Source organism: Mustelus asterias, chromosome 3, assembly GCF_964213995.1.
Source record: "Mustelus asterias chromosome 3, sMusAst1.hap1.1, whole genome shotgun sequence".
Classification (NCBI taxonomy): Eukaryota; Metazoa; Chordata; class Chondrichthyes; order Carcharhiniformes; family Triakidae; genus Mustelus; species Mustelus asterias.
This window is the reverse complement of record NC_135803.1, coordinates 63,611,078-63,633,612: the sequence shown is the minus strand read 5'-3', so window position 1 is coordinate 63,633,612 and position 22,535 is coordinate 63,611,078. Positions and strand designations below refer to the sequence as shown.

Sequence of the window (22,535 nt, the reverse complement as noted above, 5' to 3'; positions counted from 1 at the left end):
GGCTTTAATCTGTCCATTTAGCTCCAAAATGGAAGAGTTGGGCTCTCAAGGATAGCTAATTAGCATTTGTACCTCGACACAGACCCAGGTGATTCATGTTACAATGGGGAAGGATGTAGAGGAAGCTATATTAAGGTGCAGGTTACTGACTTTCCTAGAATATCTAATATCACAAATAGTGTTTTGGGGAGTCTGTCTGGATCTTGGAGAAAGGGAGCAGCTTGAGGCCAAAAACATCTCTATGGTTCGCTGCGCAGGAATGCAGGTGAAACCAACATTTCTGGACTGGAAAGAGCAAATCTGTGGGGAATTAAAACGAGACTGGAAGAGTCATACGCTTGGGCTAGTGGAAGTAGCCAGGAAAAGAAAACCACTCTGTGATAGACAGTTCTAAGATTATAAGTTATCAGCTGAGAAGAACAACAGAAATAAACCCTACGGGGCCAAGAATCACTTTGGTTTGATTCAGTGGAAATTGAATGCCTACGTAAAGGATTGTGTAAAGTGCACCCGAGTGTAAAGTGCACCTGTGAAGTGTGTTTTCTGATTGGGCTAAGAACAAGAAGGTTCTATGGTTTAAAGTACAAGTTGCCAATGAAGATTATGTTTTTAGTCATTTGTTACATAAAACATCTTTAAAAATAAAATCTTGACATGACATTGTTTCAGCTATTACCTAGAAGTCTAAACATGTTTTGTTAAACGTTATGGGGGTTGAAACAAAGGGAAAGCCAATAAACCATGTCAATCAAATTATATATTTCAAATTGTTATCAAGAGAATCGGGCAGCACAGTGGCATAGTGGGTAGCACTGCTGCCTCACAGCACCAGGGACCCAGGTTCGATTCCCGACTTGGGTCACTGTCTATGTGGAGTCTGCATGTTCTCCCCGTGTCTGTGTGGGTTTCCTCCAGGCTCCAGTTTCCTCCCACAGTCCAAAGATGTGCAGGTTGAGTGGATTGGCCATACTAGATTGCCCCTTAGTGTCAGGAGAACTATTAGAGTAAATGCATGGGGCCCGGGTGGAAGTGTGGTCGGTGCAGACTTGATGGGCCGAATGGCCTCCTTCTGCACTATAGGATTCTATGATACTATGAGAATCATCGGTTTTCCAGAGCAACTGTTAAATAGCGCAGACATAGTCATTTACCATTCAAGGAACTCAATGTTTACAATAGTTATTTTAATGAAGCTTTTGAAGTTAGGCAAATTACAATACACAGAGGTGGCAAGAGGTATTTTTACGTTGGTTTTACTTAGCAGACAAATATAATAGCAGAATAATTGTCAAGATGCTCCACATTGATGTATTCTTTTGCTTAAGATGGCAATATTATTGAATTATCTGCAAGTAATTATCAGAAATCGTCAGTTTTATTAAAAAAATGTTAATTAACAGCAGGGGAAGAGAAAGATATATATATAGATTGACCTTGTTGAATTTTAATATGTCCCCTTTTCCTTGCAATTCCTCCAATTAGCCTGTCAGCATCAGACACTCCCAGTCATCATCCATCCAGTAGCCCTTGTGCATGCCCACTTATGCCAAATTGAGGGCCATTTTGTGTTAGAGCAAGTGAATTGAAACTATCCAAGATCATTTCAAAAGGGCAGTTGCAAACAACAGTGAATCCTTTCACCTGAAATATTATTCCTGTTTCTCTCTATACAGATGTTGCCTGCTCTGAGGAATACTTCATTTTTTATTATTTTAGAAAAATGTGTATTTGGAGACACAAACTTATAAGACCATAAGACATAGGAGCAGAATTAGGCCACTCGGCCCATTGAGTCTGGTCCGCCATTCAATCATGGCTGATATTTTTCTCATCCCATTCTCCTGCCTTTTCCTCATAATCCCTGATCCCCTTATTAATCAAGAACCTATCTATCTCTGTCTTAAAGACACTCAATGACCTGGCCTCCACAGCCTTCTGTGGCAGACAGTTCCACAGATTCACCATTCTCTGGCTGAAGAAATTCCTCTTCATCTGTTTTAAAGGATCATTCCTTTAGCCTGAGGTTGTGTCCTCTGGTTCCAGTCTTTCCTACTAGTGGAAACTCTTCCGCACATCCACTCCATCCAGGCCTCGCAGCATCCTGTAAGTTTCAATAAGATCCCCCCTCATCCTTCTAAACTCCAACGAGTACAGACCCAGAGTCCTCAACCGTTCCTCATATGACAAGCTCTTCATTCCAGGGAGCATTCTTGTGAACCTTCTCTGGACCCTTTCCAAGACCAACACATCCTTCCTTAGATACGGGGGCCAAAACTGCTCACAATACTTCAAATGGGGTCTGACCAGAGCCTTATACAGCCTCAGAAGTACATCCCTGCTCTTGTATTCTAGCCTTCTCGCCATGAATGCTAACATTGCATTTGCCTTCCTAACTGCCGACTGAACCTGCCCGTCTACCTTAAGAGAATCTTAAACAAGGACTCCCAAGTCCCTGTGTGTTTCTGATTTCCTAAGCATGTTCCCATTTAGAAAAGAGTCTATGTCTCCATTCCTCCTTCCAAAGTGCATTACCTCACAGTTTTCTACATTGTATTCCATCCGCCACTTCTTTGCCCACTCACCTAACCCGCCCAAGTCCTTCTGCAGCCCCTTGCTTCCTCAATACTACCTGTCCCTCTTTGCATCATCTGCAAACTTAGCAACAGTGCCTTCAATTCCTTCCTCCAAATCGTTAATCTATATTGTGAAAAGTTGTGGTCCCAGTACCGACCCGAGGCACACCACTAGTCACCAGCTGCCATCCTGAAAAAAAACCTTTATCCCCATTCTCTGCCTTCTGCCAGTCAACCAATCCTCTATCCATGCCAGGATCTTGCCCTTAACACCAGGTGCTTTAAGTTCCATGGTCATTCTGCCCAGGTGAAGTTCTGGGAGCACTAGGCTAGGGTCACTGACTGATTGACTATTGTTCCTGACCCATCCCCTCTTGCTGAACTGATGCCTGGACTACCACTCCAGCTTCATTTGCGCTCATCACCCATGTTTTCTTTGAAGGTTCCTCCAGCTGTACAGCATCACTTGACTCCTGGTACCAGGCTTGGATGGACGGAAGCAAAAATAGAGGGAGGATGTGACTCTCAACTGATTTCCAGTACCAAATCAATGAATAGTTAAATTTTATTTTTCCAATATCATTCTTCTAGTTATTGGGAAGGTTCATCCAATGAAGCTTCCACAACTAATGTACACTAAAAAGTACATTTCCAATAAAATGAATGCATTAATCACGGAAGATAACTGCCATTAATAGAAAATCCGCATGATCAAGTCCACAATTATCATTCCTGGCTATAATTTAGTTTTATCATATGCTTCAGGAATTATATCTTTTTAATAATATTTTCACTGACATTTTCTTTAAATATTGAAATTGCTAAAAGCTGTTAATGTAAAACTGCAACAATCTGTAAATTGCCTTCAAACAGTCATTCAGAATTTTGCCCTGCAGAAGGAAATTCCTGATGACATGCAGCCTTTAAAGTATAATTCCATAAGCTGCAATCTCTCACTAGCCTCTGCCAACAGATCATATCCAACAAATGAGATTTTATACAAGCAAATTCATCAACGTCTGTCTTCACTGAGGTTTAAACAGTAAAATTGAAAGTAATAATCGCCCAGCAACCTCCATGTTAACATCAAGATAAAAGCAAAATTACTGCAGTTGTTGGAATCTGAAACAAAAACAGAAAATGCTGGAAAAGCTCAGCAGGTCTGACAGCATCTGTGAAGAGAGAACAGAGCTAATGTTTCAAGTCGGATGCCCAAACGTTAGCCCTGTTTCCTCTCCGCAGATACTGAGAGAGCTGTTGAGATTTTCCAGCATTTTCTGTTTTCGCTCCATATAAACATATCTGCATTAAAGAGTTATTGTAGAGAGCCAATAAGCGAAGTCAAATCTTTGTAACTGCTCTGAGTGCTTCCTTTATCTTTCAGCTTTCGTTTTATTCATTAATGGGGCTGGAGTGCATTGACACGGTGCACGGTAGCACAGTGGTTAGCACTGCTGCTTCACAGCTCCAGGGACCTGGGTTCAAATCCCGGCTCGGGTCGCTGTCTGTGTGGAGTTTGCACATTCTCCCTGTGTCTGCGTGGGTTTCCTCCGGGTGTTCCGGTTTCCTCCCACAGTCCAAAGATGTGCGGGCTAGGTTGATTGGCCATTCTAAATTGCCCCTTCGTGTCCTGGGATGCATAGGTTAGAGGGGTTAGTGGGTAAATATGTCGGGATATGTGGATAGGGCCTGGGTGGGATTGTGGTTGGTGCAGACTCGATGGGCCGAATTGCCTCTTTTTGCACTGTAGGATTCTATGATTGAATGACAAGGCCAACATTTATTGTTCAACCCTATTTGCCCTTGAGAAGATGGCAGTGAACTGCCTCTTGAGCTGCTGCAGTCCATGTGGTGAAGGTACTCTGTGATATTAGGTGAGTTCCAAGAGTGTGACCCTGTATGGATGATGGAATGGTGATGTATTTCCAAGTCAGGATGGTGTGTGATTTGCAGGTGGCAGTGTTCATCTGCATCTGCTGTCATTGTCCTTTCAAGTGGTGGTGATCACAGGTTTGGAAGGTGCTCTCGATGAAGCCTTGGTGAGTTGCTGCAATGCATCTCGAGGATGATGGTGGAAGGAGAGAATGCTTAAGGTGGTGGATTGGGTATCAATCAAGCAGGCTTTTTCATTGATGGTGTGGAGCTTCTTGAGTGTTATTGGAATGGCACTCACCCAGGGAATTGGAGAAGATTCCATCACACTGCTAAATTGTGTTTTGTAGATGATGGAAAGGCTTTGCAAGTAAGCAGTTCAGTTACTTAGTGCAGAATACTCATGTGTGTGACCTGCTGTTGCAACCACAATAACTATCCAGTTAATTTTCTAGTCAATGGTGACTCCCAAGGTGTTGATGTTGGGAGACTCGAAGATGGTAATGCTGTTGAACACAGGTGAGGTAAGTAGAATCTCTCTTGAAGATGGTCATTGCCTTTCACTTGTGTGGGATAAATGTTATTTGCTATTTATCAGTCCAAACCTGAATGTTGTCCAGGTCTTGCTGCATATAGGTATGGACTGCTTGATTACCTGTGGAGCTGCAAATGGGATGAACACTGTGCAATCGTCAGTGAACATGCCCATTTCAATCCTTATTTTGAAGAGAATGTCAGTAATAAAGCAGCTGAAGAGCTTAAGTCTAGAATGCCACCCCAAAGGGTCCCTGCATCAATATCTTGGGGCTCAGACGATTAGCCTCCAACAGCTTAAACCACCTTTCAAGCCAGTGGAGAGTTCCGATTTTCACATCGCTAATTCCCACTGATTACAATTTGACTTGGGCTCCTTGATGCCACACCTGGTCAATTACCATTTGACATCAAAGGCAATCACTCTCACCTCACCTGTGGAATTCAGCTCTTTTGTCCATGTTTTGATCAAGGCAGTAATGAGGTCTGGAGCCAAGTGGTCCCAGTAAACATAAACTGAGCACTCACAACCTATATGTTATTTAATAGCATTGGAGACAGCACCTGCCATTAATTTTCTGATGATTGAGACTGAATTGATGTGGCAGTAATTGGCTGGATTAGCTTTGTCCTGCCTTTGTGGACAGGACATACTGGGCAATCTTCCACTTTGGTCCAGTAGATGCCAGTGTTGTAGTTGTACTGGAACTGGAGTACAAGTCTTCATTTCTAAAACTGGGATATTGCCAAGGTGTGGAGATGCCGGCGTTGGACTGGGGTAAACACAGTAAGAAGTTTAACAACACCAGGTTAAAGTCCAACAGGTTTATTTGGTAGCAAAAGCCACACAAGCTTTCGGAGCTGCAAGCCCCTTCTTCAGGTGAGTGGGAATTCTGTTCACAAACTGTTTGTGAACAGAATTCCCACTCACCTGAAGAAGGGGCTTGCAGCTCCGAAAGCTTGTGTGGCTTTTGCTACCAAATAAACCTGTTGACTTTAACCTGGTGTTGTTAAACTTCTTACGATATTGCCAAGGACCATAGCCATTGCTGCATCCAGTACGCTCAGCCATATCTTGATGTCATGTTGAGTGAATTGAATTGGCTGAAGATTGGCATGTGATGGCGCATGCCATCCACTTGGTTTTTCCAGTTGAAGACATTACACAGTACAGTCTAAAGATCTAAAATACAAAGGTGTAGAAGTCATGCTACAGCGATACAAAAGCCCTGGTTAGAGGACACCTGGAGTACTATGACCAGTTTATGGCATCACACCTTAGGAAGGACATAATGGCCTAAAAGGAAGTGCTGCATAAATTTCCCTGAACTCTACGGGTTAAATCATAAAGAGAATGTGCACAAGCTATGTTTGTTTGCAATCTAATTTAGAAGATTAAGGGGTGATTAGATCTAAATTTTCAAGATATCAAGGGAAACATATAGGATAGATAGAAACGAACTATTGCTGCTGGTTGGGGAGTCTGAAATGAGAGCAGTGTATATAAGTTTGACCCAAACTTTGAAGTGAAATTAAGAAACACTTCAACTTACAAAGAGTGGTACAAGATTGGAACTCTCTTTAGACAATGGCAATTAATGCCAGATCAATTGTTAACTTTAAATCAGAAACTGGTAGATTTTTATTAACCAAATGTATAAAACGAAGGCAGGTATGTGAAGCTCAGTCACAGATTAGTCAATATCTCATTGAATGGTGGAACGAACTTGAGGAGCAAAATCACTAACTTCTGTTCCTATGCAAATGAAAAAATGTGGGACTGCTGAGCCTTGATTTGATCAGTTGGCTGTGAGATAGTTTAATTCCTGTCTTATAGTATGCTGCTTCTGCTCTTTATCAAAGCACGTGAATCGAACTTGCAATCTCACCAGGTTGTCAACCCATTATTAGGTATTGCTGGTTCTGCTCCTTACGTGCTCTTTGACACTATGGCAATGCTTCCCAAACCTTTTGATGATGTTATTTCATTTTAATGCCCCAAATTTTGAGACCCCCCAGTGTGTCTCACAAAATGTGGTGGCATGAGAGTTGTTGAGCTGAATTGTTAACGGATTATTGGCCTATATGGACTCTGATCGTTAACATAATAGTATCCCGATTATTTATTTTATAGGATCATATATATTATTGACATAATTGGGCAACGGACTTTAATGTAATAGAATCCTGATTATTATAATAAGGTCTTGATTATGATTGTAATAGGACATTGAATAGTGCATGTATACAGGATGAAATTCATACCAACAGAACATGCGCTTGCTGGATTATATACATGTTAAGTGAAACAAAGGACCATGGCAGTACTTCACAAACTATTTTCCAATGTGACCCCAGATATGGGACAGCTCATATCCAACATTCAGAGCTTCAACTCCCCCTCATACACAGCTGCAAGCCTCATCCATATCTCAAAGCTTGTACAAACAATGCCAGATTTTTGACCATAACAGACCATGACACACTGCACTACACCCAATGACACACTTCCCTCTCTCTCAGGGTGACATGATACACAACCAGAGGCAGCAGTTGCTAGCCGTGACTTCATGCTCCATGGCTATCAAAGGAGCAGCTGTTCACAAAGCTGCTTGCCCCCTATACCTGCTGTTCTCTGGCAAGAGAATGAAATGTAGTTAGCTTTCTTGGAATACGAACATACAAACAAGAGAGGCTATTCAGCCTGTTTTGCCTGCTGCCATTTAATTAGATCATGGCTGATCATCTATCTCAGTACGGAAAAGCGGTGTTATCTCCAGATCCCTTGATCTCATTAGTCTCCAGAAATCTATCGATTTCTGTTTTGAACATGCTCTTTGATTGAGCTTCCTTAGCCCTGTGGGACAGAGAATTCCAAAGATTCACCATCCTGAGTGATGAAATTCTTCCTCACCTCAGTCTTAAATGGCTAACCCCTTATTCTGAGATTATGTCCCCTGGTTTTAGACTCACCAGCTGGGAAAAACATCTTATCCACATCCAGCCCATCAAGTCCTGTAAGAATTTTGTATGTTTTGTAGAGCCTTAACGATCCCACTTACGCAAATCATAGAAGCCTACAGTGCAGAAGGAGGCCATTCGGCCCATCAAGTCTGTATTGACCACAATCCCACCCAGGCCCTATTCCCGCAACCCCACACATCTACCCTGCCAATCCCCCCGACACTAGGGTCAATTTAATATGGCTAATCCACCTAACCCGCACATCTTTGGACTGTGGGAGGAAACCAGAGCACCCAGAGGAAACCCTCTCAGACATTGGAAGAAAATGCAAACTCCGCACAGACAGTGACCCGAGGCCGGAATCGAACCCGGGTCCATGGCACTGTGAGGCAGCAGTGCTAACCACTGTGCCGCCGTGTCGCCCAATGATGGATGCAAAACTACCATGTTGCACATATCTCCAGCTCAAGCCTGGAATGATCGAGATGCGTAAAAAATTATGGCCACAATCACCTTTCCAGCCACTGACAATGCTGCTATGCCCTTGTTCTGAGATTACAGTTGAAGTTGCAGCAGGTGGCAGATTTCAGCAATGACATCTTCAGTATCATCTAGATGTCTCACACTGTTTCTTCCATAGGTTCAGGTATTGCTCCCTCTTCAGCCTGGGCAAATACAGTTTCCTGCTGAGGGCCCTTTGCTTCCATCTACTCTGCCTCTTCTAGCAGTTTGCCCTGTTCTGCCCATTCTCCCCAGAACGCACTATTCCCAGAGAAATGCCCATTTTGGGGAGCAATTCATTTGTGCAGAAGCCTTGCAGTCAGGACAAAGTCCTTCAGCACCTGCACACAACTTCTTCTAATATTCAGCAACTTTCAAGAACTCTAAAACACACAAAAAACTTGCATAATCGGAGCAAACGGGTGGAAGACATCAAATCAGCAACTAACCTGACAGTAGTTGATGCTTCATTTAAATAGGGGAGGCCCTTCCTGCTGCTCAGTATGTGTTCAGCTTTACATAATTAAGAGACTGTGTCAGCTGGAGTGTTGAGCTGCAAAATGTCAATACTGGAATCAAATCAGCATTACACTCTGATTGATGCCATGATCCTCCTGGGAGGGAAACTTCTGGTGGGTGCTCACCAATATGCTGTTCAGCGCAACTTACAGCCAAAGGGTGACATGTGTGCTGTGGACACCATTTCAGATCTCTCACAACATAGCACATCCACATTTTTTGCCCATAGGTACATAAATTTGCATTGCAGTGATGTTGAAGTGAGAACAGGATGGGAGATTAACGTGACATACCACAGAGAGGTCAGGTTCACAAGGAAGAAATGACTATGTTCAGGAAAGTTGTTATCCAACTCCTTTAAGCCAGAACCAGCTGCTTCACATTTTACAATGTGCCTTGGCAGCATTTTTGTTTTATTGCACATCTCTTGAATTTGCGGATCTTTCTTCCACTTTTACATTTTCTTGCTTTGTTTACATTTTCACCACCTCACTGATCACCTTTTATGCATTTCAACAATTTTCTATCAATCATTCTATAGGTGAATCAACCCATTTGTTTTCTTTAGATTGGAGTGAGTATTTCTTGATTCTCTTTCTCTTTGAACTGTCTATTTTTCCAACCTCATTGATATATTTCCTCATCTATTAGCTTTCAGTTCAGATGTTCAAAACTTGTGTTTTTCCTTCAGTGTTGATGGACCGCAGACCATCATGTTTCCTTTAAGACATTCAGCATTTGCTCTATTTTCACTTTATTATTGGTCAAGATTTATTTCATGTTGCAATAAGATGACTTGAATCATAGAGCCCATTTTAAATATGGCAAAACTAAAAGTTGTTTGGAAATAAAATACTACCAAATGTAGCCAACACCACCAAAATGTAGCCAACAGCTTCTAAAACTTTTCAACTGGTATTATCTGATTTCATAAATAAAATATATTTTTAACATTAGAAGAATATTTGATTACGGATCAATAACCTTGAGATGAGTACAAATTTTTGTCTGTAGATTTTCATCATATATCAGCCATATTACAAAGTAAATGCAGAAATCTTAGCAATTACATATTAACATAAGTACCGTTTGCTTGGCTATAGAGTAATCCCATGTTAATTAATTGTTTACAACATATTCTGTTCGAAAAATCCTACATTTCCTCTTTCCGCCATATGTACATTTAGACAGTTTTCAGGAATTTTTGAATTTATTGCTATGTATACCCAAATTGAAACATTTGCAAAATGAATAAAGCACACTAGCAGCCTTACCTCCTTTCTCTTTTGTAAAAGCAACTCCAATCTGTCATTAGCTCGTTTGCCTATCATTTTGTTCCTCTCAGCCTCATACTGTCTTTGTGTGTTATCCTGATGTATACTTAAGTTTAAGGCCACATTCACCAATGCAGTCATCAGCTTCATAGCTGTGAGGAAACAAGCAAAAACGTTAACTGTAAATGTAATGCGCAAATGGTCAAGCCTAATCATATTTGTCTCTCGTTGCAGCATATTAAGAAATGTCTTGTGTCAGGCAAAGTTTAATAAAATAATTTAAATATCACCTCTGAAACAAGAAGTTAAGTGGCTAGTTGGTGAGTATTTCTCTTTATTTGTCCTCCTTAAATTAAGGTATTAGTTAACTAAGAGGCAAGATATTAAAAATTTCAATCGGAATATGTAAAACTAAGTAAATTATTACAGAACAAGTTTATCCGAGTTCAGGTTTCATCAGAGTGCAAGGGAATTTGACAAATATGGGAATTCAATGAGGTGGGGGTAAGAGGTGTTGCTTTATAAATAAAAATTAGACAAACGAATAGGATTATGTTAGGACTGCGAGCAGAGTTGAAGACCTAAAGCATGTAACTACATTTCATAAATTAAACAAGGTTATTATCTAAACTAAAAACTGCAGACAATTGAGTGATATTTCAAAATGTGAAAACCCAAGTTAAACAAAATACAATAGATTTGGTAGGGGAGGCATTCTGTTGCAGTTGTAGCATGTGGATCCACAACAACGCACCTCAGTAAATGACTGTAGCTCAACAAACTTCAGCTCACAGTTGGATTCCAAACTTCAGATAATGCAGATGAAGTTACATGGACACTTCTTTCCAGGAAGCAGTTACATACTTCAGGTTTGTTCTGTGGTCATCGACAGGATGGTTGTGACTACAAATGAGGTGATAGCATTGAAGGAGCTCAGCACTTGCACTTGTCTAAAAGCTATGATGTTTTCACAGCCTATGTGGTCAAGAGCAGAGACAGCTGGGAAGATGAGCAAACTGGCCACAGCTTCCTGGCACAGGGAGCAATTCAAGATGAGGAGTAAAAGCAAAGGTATGGGACAGAATAGTTAGGGAGATAGATACCGTCCTCCGTTGCTGATACGTTCTGAAAGCTGTTTTGCCTGTCCAGTGACAGGGTTAAGGACAAGGTTAACGGGTTAGAAAAGAACTTGGGAGTGGATAGGGAAAGATTTCGTTGTTGTGGTCCTCAAGTTCTACCAATGCCATTGGTATTTAAGAAAGAGGTTCTGTTGAGGGAGAATTAAGAATAAAAATTCAAAACTAGAACCATATATAGGTAATAATCTTTGTATTATTTCCTGAGCCATGAGTGATCACAGAGTTGATTGCAGAGCTGAAAAGGCTATCGTGGGAGAAATGGTTTTGAATCATGGGACACTGACACCAGTATTATGAAAACAGGGAGCTGTCCCAATATGTTTCACCTGAACCTTGCTGGGGCCAGTGTCCTGGTGACTCAAATAACCAGCATAATAGATGGAGCTTTAAACTCAACAGTGGGGAGCGGAGTTCAAACACTAAAGAGAAAGGACAAAGCAATAGTGCAGGGTTGTGATATGGGCACTGATAACCAGAATATGACAGAAAGGGACAGAGATGACAAATATATGAGTGTAAAAAGTGTCAAAGTAGGGAAAAATGGTTACAAAAAAAAAAACAAGTTGAAGGCTCTTTATCTGAATGCACACAGCATTACTTACAAGATAGATGAATTGATGGCACAAATGGAAATAAATGGTTATGATCTGATAGCCGTTATGGAGACCTAATTGAAAAGGTAACCTTGAGGACAAACTCATTTCTATTTGGGACAGTTAATTAGAATGTGGAACCAATCAGGAAACAGGCTATTTCAGATGTGGTGAATTGTAAAGATTCAGTTACTATTTCATTGTAAAGGATCTTCAAGGGAAGATTGATCACAACATGATAGGATTTCACATTCAGTTCAGGTGAAAAACTTGGCCTAATGTTTGGTTTGCTTTTTTATGGCTTTGTTTAACCTCATAGAAATCCTACAGTACAGAAAGAGGCCATTCGGCCCATCGAGTCTACACCGACCACAATCCCACCCAGGCCCTACCCTCATATCCCTACATATTTTAACCACTAATCCCTCTAATCTACGCATCCCAGGACACTAAGGGGCAATTTTAACATGGCCAATCAACCTAACCCGCACATCTTTGGACTGTGGGAGGAAACCGGAGCACCCGGAGGAAACCCACGCAGACACGAGGAGAATGTGCAAACTCCACACAGACAGTTCCCAAGCCGGGAATCGAACCCAGGTCCCTGGAGCTGTGAAGCAGCAGTGCTAACCACTGTGTTACCGTGCCGCCCCTGTGGTGCAACTTTTATTGATTAGCGTGTTGGTACTCAGATTCCATTGCTCTTCTACCCTACCTAGAATGACATGTTCCAAGTTATCAAGTGGCCTCCTCCTTCTTCCCACAAAAATATACTACCTCACATTTATCTGTTTTGAACTTAATTTTCCATTTGAACCTATGCGGCGCATTATCCGATACCTTAATGACCTTTCTATAATGCGGCACAAAAAACTGCTGTGCTGTGATGTAGCTACTGTTCCCTATTTATTTATAAAACATATCCCAACTTATACAGGTTAAAATGCTATTGGCCTGATCTATCTGCACGCAAAATGCCACAACATGTCTGCTCATTAATATCCTTCAGTGTCGATCCATTGGGGAGGTGGTGGCACAGTGGCATTGTTACAGGACTAGTAATCCAGAGACCCAAGGCAACACTCCGAGGACCCCAGTTCAAATCCCACCAAGGCAGATGGTGCAATTTGAATTCAATAAAAATCTGGAATTAAAAGTCAAATTATGACATTGTCAATTGGTGTAAAAACCCATCTGGTTCACTAAATTCCTTAAGGAAGGACAGCCTGCAATACCCACATCCCATGAATGAATTAAAGAGAAATATAGAAGGGTGTTACATTTGTCAGATGAGAACCCAAAAACAAACTCATGTAACCATTTAAATGTAATAAGATTAATATTTAGTGTGCACAGAAAGAACTACAATTATATCTTGTATTTAATAAAACATGACAGTAAATGTCCCTCAGCATTGACACAAAAGTATATTTCAGTGAACCAAACTCTCAACTTACCAGCCAATGTGCTGGTGTGCCTGAAGGCTCGAACTTGGGAATCCGAAAGACCAGTTAGCAGAGAAATCACTGTATCCATCATGTACTCATCATAAATAATACTGTATTGACACTGCCGGATGAGTACTCCAATAAACTCACAGAAATTTGATCGGAATTTCTTCCACTGAGGACCAGGCATTGTTAGAGGGTAATCTCCACTGTCCTGTAAATAAATATACTCTAAACTATAATCTAATTGAATGTCAATAAATAGTCTGCAAATTTACTACTGTGAAGCAATAGTTATATTTACTGTAAACATAGCAATATTTTTTTCTGGGAAGCTGTGTTATCCCACATTTTTGGCAAAATAACAATTATAAACATGTGTATAAATCAAATCCAATACATGATCATTTCAATCAACATATTGCTGAAGAAGTTTACAAGATCTGAGATTGATCGAGTTAACATGTCTAACTTGTTTCAAATCATTTATAGATCATTTCTGTATCAAAATACCAGCTGAGTACAGGCAGTTCGCAGACTTACAACACAACTGGTTCCAGGAGTCTGTGTCGCAATTCAAAATGCTGTAAGTTGAAATGCTAAAGGGCGGGAGATAGTTTCCACCAGTGGGGAAAGGCATTCTTATCCACGTTCATAAGGGTTAGTGACCCAATATACACGACTGAATATTGGATTATTTGACTCTGTTTCTCAAGCTCTGCCTGAGGCATGTTGAAAATAAGCTATTTTTAATGTCATAGGTCTGTACATTCCAAGGGTGTTTCTGCCGAAATTACAGGGAACTCTTGTAGAAACGCTATTATGTGGCACCTGAAGAAAGCAACGATCTAAGATTTAGAACAGTAAAACATATCAAATTTTTAACTGAGGTCAGAATCTATTCTGGACAATTTAACTTAGCCAAACTCACATTCCACTGGGCTGGCAAGGAAACAAAGTTGGAAACAACACTAAATTCAAAACAGTGTCAATTTATAAGCATTGGATGCGTCCTTCGTCATAAGTTGACCATCGCAAAGTCTACGTCTGCCTGTAATACATTTCAACATGACATTTACAATGTTTACAATATACTTAGTAAATGACTTCTAATTGACTGATTTAATCGGAATGAAATTTTTTCTCCCTTTAAGATTGAAATGCTAGGGACATGAAAAATCCTTGGTTGGCCAGGTTGTCAAAAATAAAATGAACACATTCAAGTTCACTGCTATTTCAAAACATGGTATCAACTTATAAGCATCGTACGTGTCTTTCTTTTATGGTTGACCATAACTTACAAATTGATAAGTACAGAATTTAGGGGTAATGAGTCTCAAGAGAAACATTGCAAATGCTCTCTCTCTCTTCAGGTACCGTGGCCAAAAGGGGTGTTGGCAACCATGAACCTCCGTTACTCTTGCTCGAGAGGTGTGGATCATCTTCATTCATGCTATATTCATCCAGTTTACCCGGCTCTTTAAAAAGATCGTTCTTTATTTACCTCAATTTCGTTTACCATTCATCTTTCCCATCAGCATCATACCTTCTAAACAAACCTGTTGGTTTAATTTGGAATCATCGAAATCATGACTATAGCTATCTGGGACCTTTCTTTAACATTGTAACTTAAAGTAAGGGCTAAACAATCTCACTTAATGTAGGCTGGCCTTAAAATAATTCCCTGACTTTCCCTTAACTACAGTTTTAATTCTTTGGAAAAGAATATACAACTCAGGATTCCCCGATACCTTTGAACTCACAGCAAGATCAAAATTATATATTTTTGAACTTGTAATCCCTCGTTGCTTTGAACTTCCACAATCAAAATAGGAGACTTTACTGTACACAATATTCAACTTCACTGCAAAAGAACATTTAACAATTGTGACATATAACAATAGACCAGGGATCAAAACTGGGACATTTCCAATTTTGCATATTCAGCATGGTGCATTAGTTACTGAATTCCTGAGAACTCACCTCATCAAACTCTTCAGTCATTTTCCTAATTATTTCTGTATTTTGCATATTTCGAAACATCTCAATTCTAACGGTGCCTGTGAATGAAATATAAAAAGAAAATAAAGATCAATGTTACAGGTAAATCACTGACGATAGTGATGATGAGTCACACAAAGCATCAATGTAAAATTTTACTCAAGTTAGTGTGTTTGTACCACACAAATAAGGCAAAATTTAAAAATTGGATTTCAAGTCTGGCACAACCAAAGCATGTCTAATTGCTTTATTAAAAGTAATATATGCCACAACACCAGACACTTAAATAGCTAATGTAACAAAGAACAAAGTAATTGAGCAAAAGCACTACAGAAAAGTATACAAAACAAATTTGTGCTCCTGCGCTATTTGGAGCACCTCCAAATACAGTGGTGTTTCCAACATCATACATTTTCCTTGCTTCAAAATCCATTGGCTGAACTGGCACAAAATTTGCACTTTGACATGCTTTCAGCCAGTGGTCAACTGCACCAAAGAAAAAACCTTCATTTAAAAAAAAAATTATGTGCGACCTGCACAGAGTTTCATGTTAATTCACAGTATAATAAATATTTTTTAACAATGTATTTAATATTGCACAATAAACTCTAACCTCTATCTCATTTGGCAGTTAAGTTTAGGAACAACTTTTGCTGCTTAAAATACGGTGAATATTAATTTAAAATGCACTTAAAATCTATGCATAGAAAATTGATGTATATGGCCCAAAAATTAGGGTACTATGCTTTATTAAACGTGATTAACATCCAAAAATAAAGTAAATTTCAAGCAGTCGTTCAAAATAATAAATGACTGGAAAAATATGAAAACGATTCCAATTATGTGTCAACACTTTTTCAACTTGCTTCCTTTTCTATGAAGGCCACTGAATTTTGTAGAGCTCTTTTGTTTACATTACATAGGGGGAGCTAGTGAGTCAGTTTGAGCAAGCATTGTTAATGAAAACCACTATGTAACTGTATTTTGCTGTTCAACAATAAGCCATTTGTACAATTATAGCTTTATGGGTATCCAAAGAAAGTCGGTGATGAGGTAATTACTATAAGATTACCTCTGTGATTTATACTTTTGTTAAAAAAATTAGCTTATACAAAAATACAACTCTACCTTAAGGTGCAAAATGGTCCTTCTTTGGAAGAAACCATCCTAATGCATTGCATTTATTATGACATAGATATAGTACAATTCTTCAGCGAACACTTCAAAGCCTTTAGATTTACCTTTACATCCTGAACACTGGATGAAAAAGTTGATTAGGTCCAAAAGTGCAATGTCCCTGTCCTGCTTGTATGATTCTATCCAGTCATCAACCACAGACTGTTGAGGGAAATGTACTATTAATTAATTATGAACAGAAAGTTTTTACAGAACTTCAATTTCTGATACATTACTATTCGACTCGTGAAAATAATAGTCAGGACAGATTGCAGTAATCCCCATTCAAAATATAAACTTTTGCAAACCATAATTTTTGCTTTATTTTTAGATCACTAAATGAAACAAGTTTGTAAAATCTGCTCTCAAAACACAAGATAATAATTCATTCTTGGATATTCCCGCATCGCTGTTCATATTTTTCTTTGACTGACAAGAGTAGGAACTCGCAGGAACGAACAGTTGTCCTATTCCTTAGTGCGACAGAAAATCTTAACCATTTTTAAATTCTTAAAGCTCCATTTAACTTAAAATAGGTTGCTTCAACATATAGGGAAGATTCTGCTACCAGAATAGCTAGGCATGACTGCATCTTTACAAATGCTAATCATGAACGCTGCCAATGTAATGTCCTAAATTGCTGATTTCACATAGCATAAATATGGAGATGGAGTCCCTTAGCTAGTAATACTTGTTGCTTCTGCAAAAGATTCTTCCAAAGCAGAATGGTAGAACAGTATAATTTGCTTCATTAAAAAAATGAACTGAAGGTTAAGGATAGCAGCTGTTGAAAAATAGCTTTTCTAAAAAAAAAACTGCAATTAATATTATACTGTATCAGACACTTCTGGTTGAACCACACAACTTAGAAGTCAATGATTAAATAGATTCCAACTGAAGATATAAAATCTGTCTCATGTCCATTCAAATATGCAGAGAAATGGATTCAACTTTCAATTATCCTGTAACATGCTTATAAATTAATTAGTAATTATCAGAAATAGTTTGCTTGTTCTTTCCATGAGGAGATTGAAAGGAAAGGTTTGTAAGATACCTGCATGGCACTCTTTCCCATTTTCACCACCTCAAACAGTGTAACTGGTTCAATTTCTCCATTTTGCTGATGGTGACCATTAGCCTTTCCCTGACTACCTCTGCCACCAGTTCCTGCACGGCTTTTCTCTCCTGGAATACGTCTTGCCTTCTTAGCAGTCTTGGAAAAGAACAAAGAGGCATTGTTAAATTAAAAATAGTACATTCAAAATGTGTGTATTTTCACTTCTAAATATTTATTTAGCTCAGTCCTTGAAATTTTTAGAAAAGCCAATATATTCAAAGGAAACTGATAGACTACTTCCGTAACAAGTTGGAAGAAATAATTTAGGAACAAAAATTAATGTTACAACTAAAGTGAATGGTAAAGCAAACTTATCATTGCTATGCAATAATTAATCTAACCATGAAATACAAGGCAACCTGTTAAATTTTAGTCAGGGCACACACAAACTTACCTTCCTTCAACTGAGGCCAACAAGCCTGTGCTTTTTACTAATAAATGACCTTCAAAGGAATGAGATGCTTGGCAACCGGAAAAGGAATTTATGTATTTCTTTAAATCTTGTAATCCCTTATGTATTGTCTTGTGCTTCTTTGCTTCGATCAAACTGCAGAATCAGATGCCACTGTCTACCACCACTGTGTCAGTTGTAGCTCAATTGGCCGCAGTTTAACATTTCTTGACTTTTTTTGTGCTGATGTCCTGGAGTGAGACTTGAGCCCATAATCTTGTGACTCAGACAAGAATGCTATCAACTGATCCATGACTGGGCACTTTGTAATCTTTCGGACTCAACAGAGTTCAACAAGTTCAGTTTTGTTTCATTAGCACCACACAACCACCTCTTTTGTCATTTGTCTCCCATCTTCTGCCTTATCACTGATCTTCCCTTTCATTCTTTTCCACCCTCCCCCATTTCAGCTGCCAAAATCAATTATATATTTTTTAACTTTTCCTGGTCCATCGACCTGAAAGATATCCATAAACCTCCCCATTCTACGTTCCAAACACTCTATGCCCTATCCCAAATGCAACATCAATAACTTCCCCCACTGGCGGGCAATACATTTACCCTCGTCCAATGGGTATCCAACAGCATGTGCATCATATCCAGGATAATAAGTATGCTGACAAATCTTCAGCACTTCACCTTCTGCAGACATTTTCATCAGCTCCTTTTCACCCTGCCAAAGTTCCCTACTTAGTTTTGTCCTAAGCTGCCCTTTGTTCAATCTTCCCAGCTGAAATGTCAAGCAGAATCATTACCATATCTTGACATCTGCCTGTCTTTCCTCCAATCCCCAGGCCTAGCCACATGTCTAACCATTGAAATGAGAGAGAAATCTCCTACACAAGAAAACACGATCAAAAAGATAGTGACATTCTGATCCATGAGATAAGAAGACTCATTGTATTCTCCAAGGCAATAAATGCAGGTGAGGAATACGAGGGAAACATAGAAAGAGATGTATATAATAAATATATGGCACACAATCTAAAGCAGGGCTAGAAAGGTTGCAAAAGTAATGAGGGTCCAAGCCATAAAAGAAACTACAAATAAGAATGAAGTTTTTGAGTTCAAGGCATTGGGAAGCAGGGCACTATTGAGAGCAAGCAACACTTAATAGGTAAAATAATGGGAGTGTGTGAAATAGTGGAATTTGACAAGCTGGAGTTGACGACTTCGTGATGACTGGCATTTGAGGTTTTGAAAAGCACAAAATGGATCAGACAGAACACAGAGTCTGTCATCAAAATAATAGTGAAACCTGTAAATTACAGTCACTTAAAGGACACCTGATACAAGGTCCCTTATCTGCAGGTATTAACATTGCATATACAGCAAACAGAATGAAGGCATATGGCATGCTTGCCTTCATCAGCTGGGGCATTGAGTTTAAAAATTGGCAAGTCATGTTGCAGCTTTATAGAATCTTAGTTAGGCCGCACTTGGAATATAGTGTTCAATTCTGGTCGGCACACTACCAGAAGGATGTGGAGACTTTGGAGAGGGTAGAGAAAAGATTGACCAGGATATTGCCTGGTATGGAGAGCATTAGCTATGAGGAGAGGTTGGAAAAACTTGGTTTGTTCTCACTGGAATGGAGGAGGTTGAGGGGCAACCTGGCAGAAGTCAACAAGATTATGAGGGGCATGGACAGAGTGGATAGTCAGAAGCTTTTTCCCGGGTGGAAGAGTCAATTACCAGGGGGGCTTAGATTTAAGGTACAAGGGGCAAGGTTTAATGGAGATGTTCGAGGCAAGTTTTTTTACACAGAGGGTTGTGGGTGCCTGGAACTCACTGCCAGGGGAGCTAGTGGAAGCAGATACAATAGTGACTTTTAAGGGGCATCTGGACAAATACATGAATAGGATAGAAATAGAAGGATATGGTCTCTGGAAGGGTAGGGGGTTTCAGTTCACACAGGCAGCATGGTTGGTGCAGGCTTGGAGGGCCAAAGGGCCTGTTCGTATGCCATAATTTTCTTTATTCCAGAATTGGCTGTACTATCTTCCCTTTTCTCACCCGAGATCATCCCTAATTGTACAATCCTGCCAGTTGGATTTAATTTCATGCTGTTTGTTGGGATTCATAAGATGATTTTGATTTATGCAGTGCCTTTCATATCCACCAGACTTCTCAGGGCATTTTGTAACCAATAAAGCACTTTTGAAATGTTAATTTTGTATTGTAGGAAATGCGGCAGCCAATTTGCACACAGCACGTTTCTACAAAAACCATATCATAATGACCAGATATTCGGTTTTTGAGATGACTGAGGGATAAAAATTGTCCCCTGGACACAACTCCCCTGCTCTTCCTTGATGTTGTGCCATGGGGTCTTTTATGACCACCTGAAAGGGCAAACAGGGCCTCTGTTTAACTTTTCATCTGAAAGATAACACTTCCAAAAGTCTCTCATTACTGCACTGGAATGTCAGCTTTGATATTTGTGCTCCTGTCCTGAAGTGGACTTGAAATCGGAACCTTCTGACTCAGAGGTGGGAATGCTAACAACTGAGCCACAGCTGACACACACACTTCCATCTTTGGATCATTTTTCTGCTCTGATCTTGGGGCCCTTGTGTTGCAGCCATTAAAGTTTGAAGTGCTGGGGTGGAAAGGGGGCTTTCAGATCATCAATACATGACATGTTGATAGAATAAGATTGCCTAATCTGGTTAAAGGCATTCTTGGAAGTTTGATCACAGGATATTTTGACACTATAGACATGAAATCGCATGACTTCCTCAAATATTATTGGACTTATCTTCTAAAGGTTGGTTCCTACAGATGAATGTCTTCAACTGAGATTTTATGCCAACAGCTCTTGTATGTGAAGCACCAAGAACCAGAAAACCATTTGACAGCAGGTGAAGAGGACCGGGAAGAGGAAACTAGCCAGCAATATAAAAAAATAGGTTGCAAGACTTTTTATGAATATATAAAAGGGAGAGTAGCCAAAGTAAACATTGGTACCTTAGAATGGGGAATGAGGAAATGGAAGAGAAATTGGACAAATATTTGTGCCTGTCTTCATGTAGCAGACAGAAGTCACATACCAGAAATGGGAGAGTAACCAAGGAGTGAATAAAAAATGAGGGGCTTGAGGTCATAAATATCAGCAGAGAAACTTAAGAGGCAACAAGCCAACAAATTTCAGGGCGTAGGGTTCAGGAAGAGATAGTAACTACAGAAATAGTGGGTGCACTGGTTATGATTTTCCAAACTCTCCTAGATTCTACAACAGTCCCAGCAGAATGAAAGTTATCAAATGTAACACCTTTATTCAAGAAGGGAAGAGCGAAAACAGGATCAATCACCTATATATCTGTTGTCGGGACAATGCTGGAATCTATTATCAAGAAAGTTTTAACTATGCACTTTGAAACTGACAATACAATCACACAGAATTAGCATGGTCTTATGTGTTTAACAATTTATTCATTTTTTGAGGATGTAACAAGTAAGGAATGTAAAGGGGAAGAATAGATGTTGTATGTTTAGATTTCTAAAAGAAATTCAATGAAATGCCACTCAAAGTTCATACACAAGATAAGGACTCCTTGAGTTGCAGGTATTTGCATATTAATATATAGGAGGGAGGATTGGTCAACAGACAGGAAGCTGAGATTCAGGATAAACTGGCATTTTCATGTTGGCATGCTGTAACAAGCGAGATTCTGCAAACATCAGTGCTGGAGCCTCAGCTATTTATAATCTATATTAATGCTTCAACAAGAGGACAAGGGTAATGCATACAATCATGCTATTCACAAAACTCTCAAAATCACAGATACACTAAAAATAATGGATGAATTCTGGCAAATATGTTGTAGGAATTTCAAACTATGAACATCTTTCTTCCATATTTACAAATAGTAATATTTTGGAATGTTTTGCCTTCATATGAACTACTTTACTGCAATGTTATAATTGATAGATTTTTCTCTTCCGTGGCTCTGGATGCCTCCACTATAAGTTTATTAATGCAAAACACACCAATACATGATTTTTAATAACAAAATATCAATACTAGTTTAAAAATTCATACCGGGGGCCTGCCAGGGCCACGGGCTCTGCGCTTACGCCCTTTTGCCTCTGGATCATCGAATTCACCAGTAACATCAGAATGAATGGTTGTTTCATTAGTTGATTCCCTGAAAGTAAAATATAATTTCGAATTGAAGGAAATACAAAGAGTTGCTGTATATGTTAGACTTTATCTTTCAATTCTTCCAATCAACACCACCACCACCATACAATAGATAAAGCAAAAATCTGAGTTATCAGTACTCTGGAAGAAGGGGAAGTGATAGTCTAGTGGTATTATTGCCACACTATTAATCCAGAAACTCAGCTAATGTTCTGGGGACCCGGGT

At 39.6% G+C, this 22,535-nt stretch overlaps 1 protein-coding gene across 3 annotated transcripts in view; it reads right to left on the bottom strand.

Annotated features, from left to right (window-relative positions):
• The window catches only part of LOC144491361 (cohesin subunit SA-1), a 228,648-nt gene that overhangs the window by 49,356 nt on the left and 156,757 nt on the right, over positions 1 to 22,535 (bottom strand). For all 3 annotated transcript variants that reach the window (XM_078209058.1, XM_078209059.1, XM_078209060.1), the window contains exons 3-8: positions 22,208 to 22,313; positions 17,649 to 17,807; positions 16,660 to 16,756; positions 15,401 to 15,477; positions 13,427 to 13,631; positions 10,238 to 10,389 (exon numbers count right to left, since the gene is read on the bottom strand). In XM_078209058.1, coding sequence (XP_078065184.1) covers positions 10,238 to 10,389; positions 13,427 to 13,631; positions 15,401 to 15,477; positions 16,660 to 16,756; positions 17,649 to 17,807; positions 22,208 to 22,313 — 796 coding nt within the window. The remainder of the gene's footprint in view (positions 1 to 10,237; positions 10,390 to 13,426; positions 13,632 to 15,400; positions 15,478 to 16,659; positions 16,757 to 17,648; positions 17,808 to 22,207; positions 22,314 to 22,535) is intronic.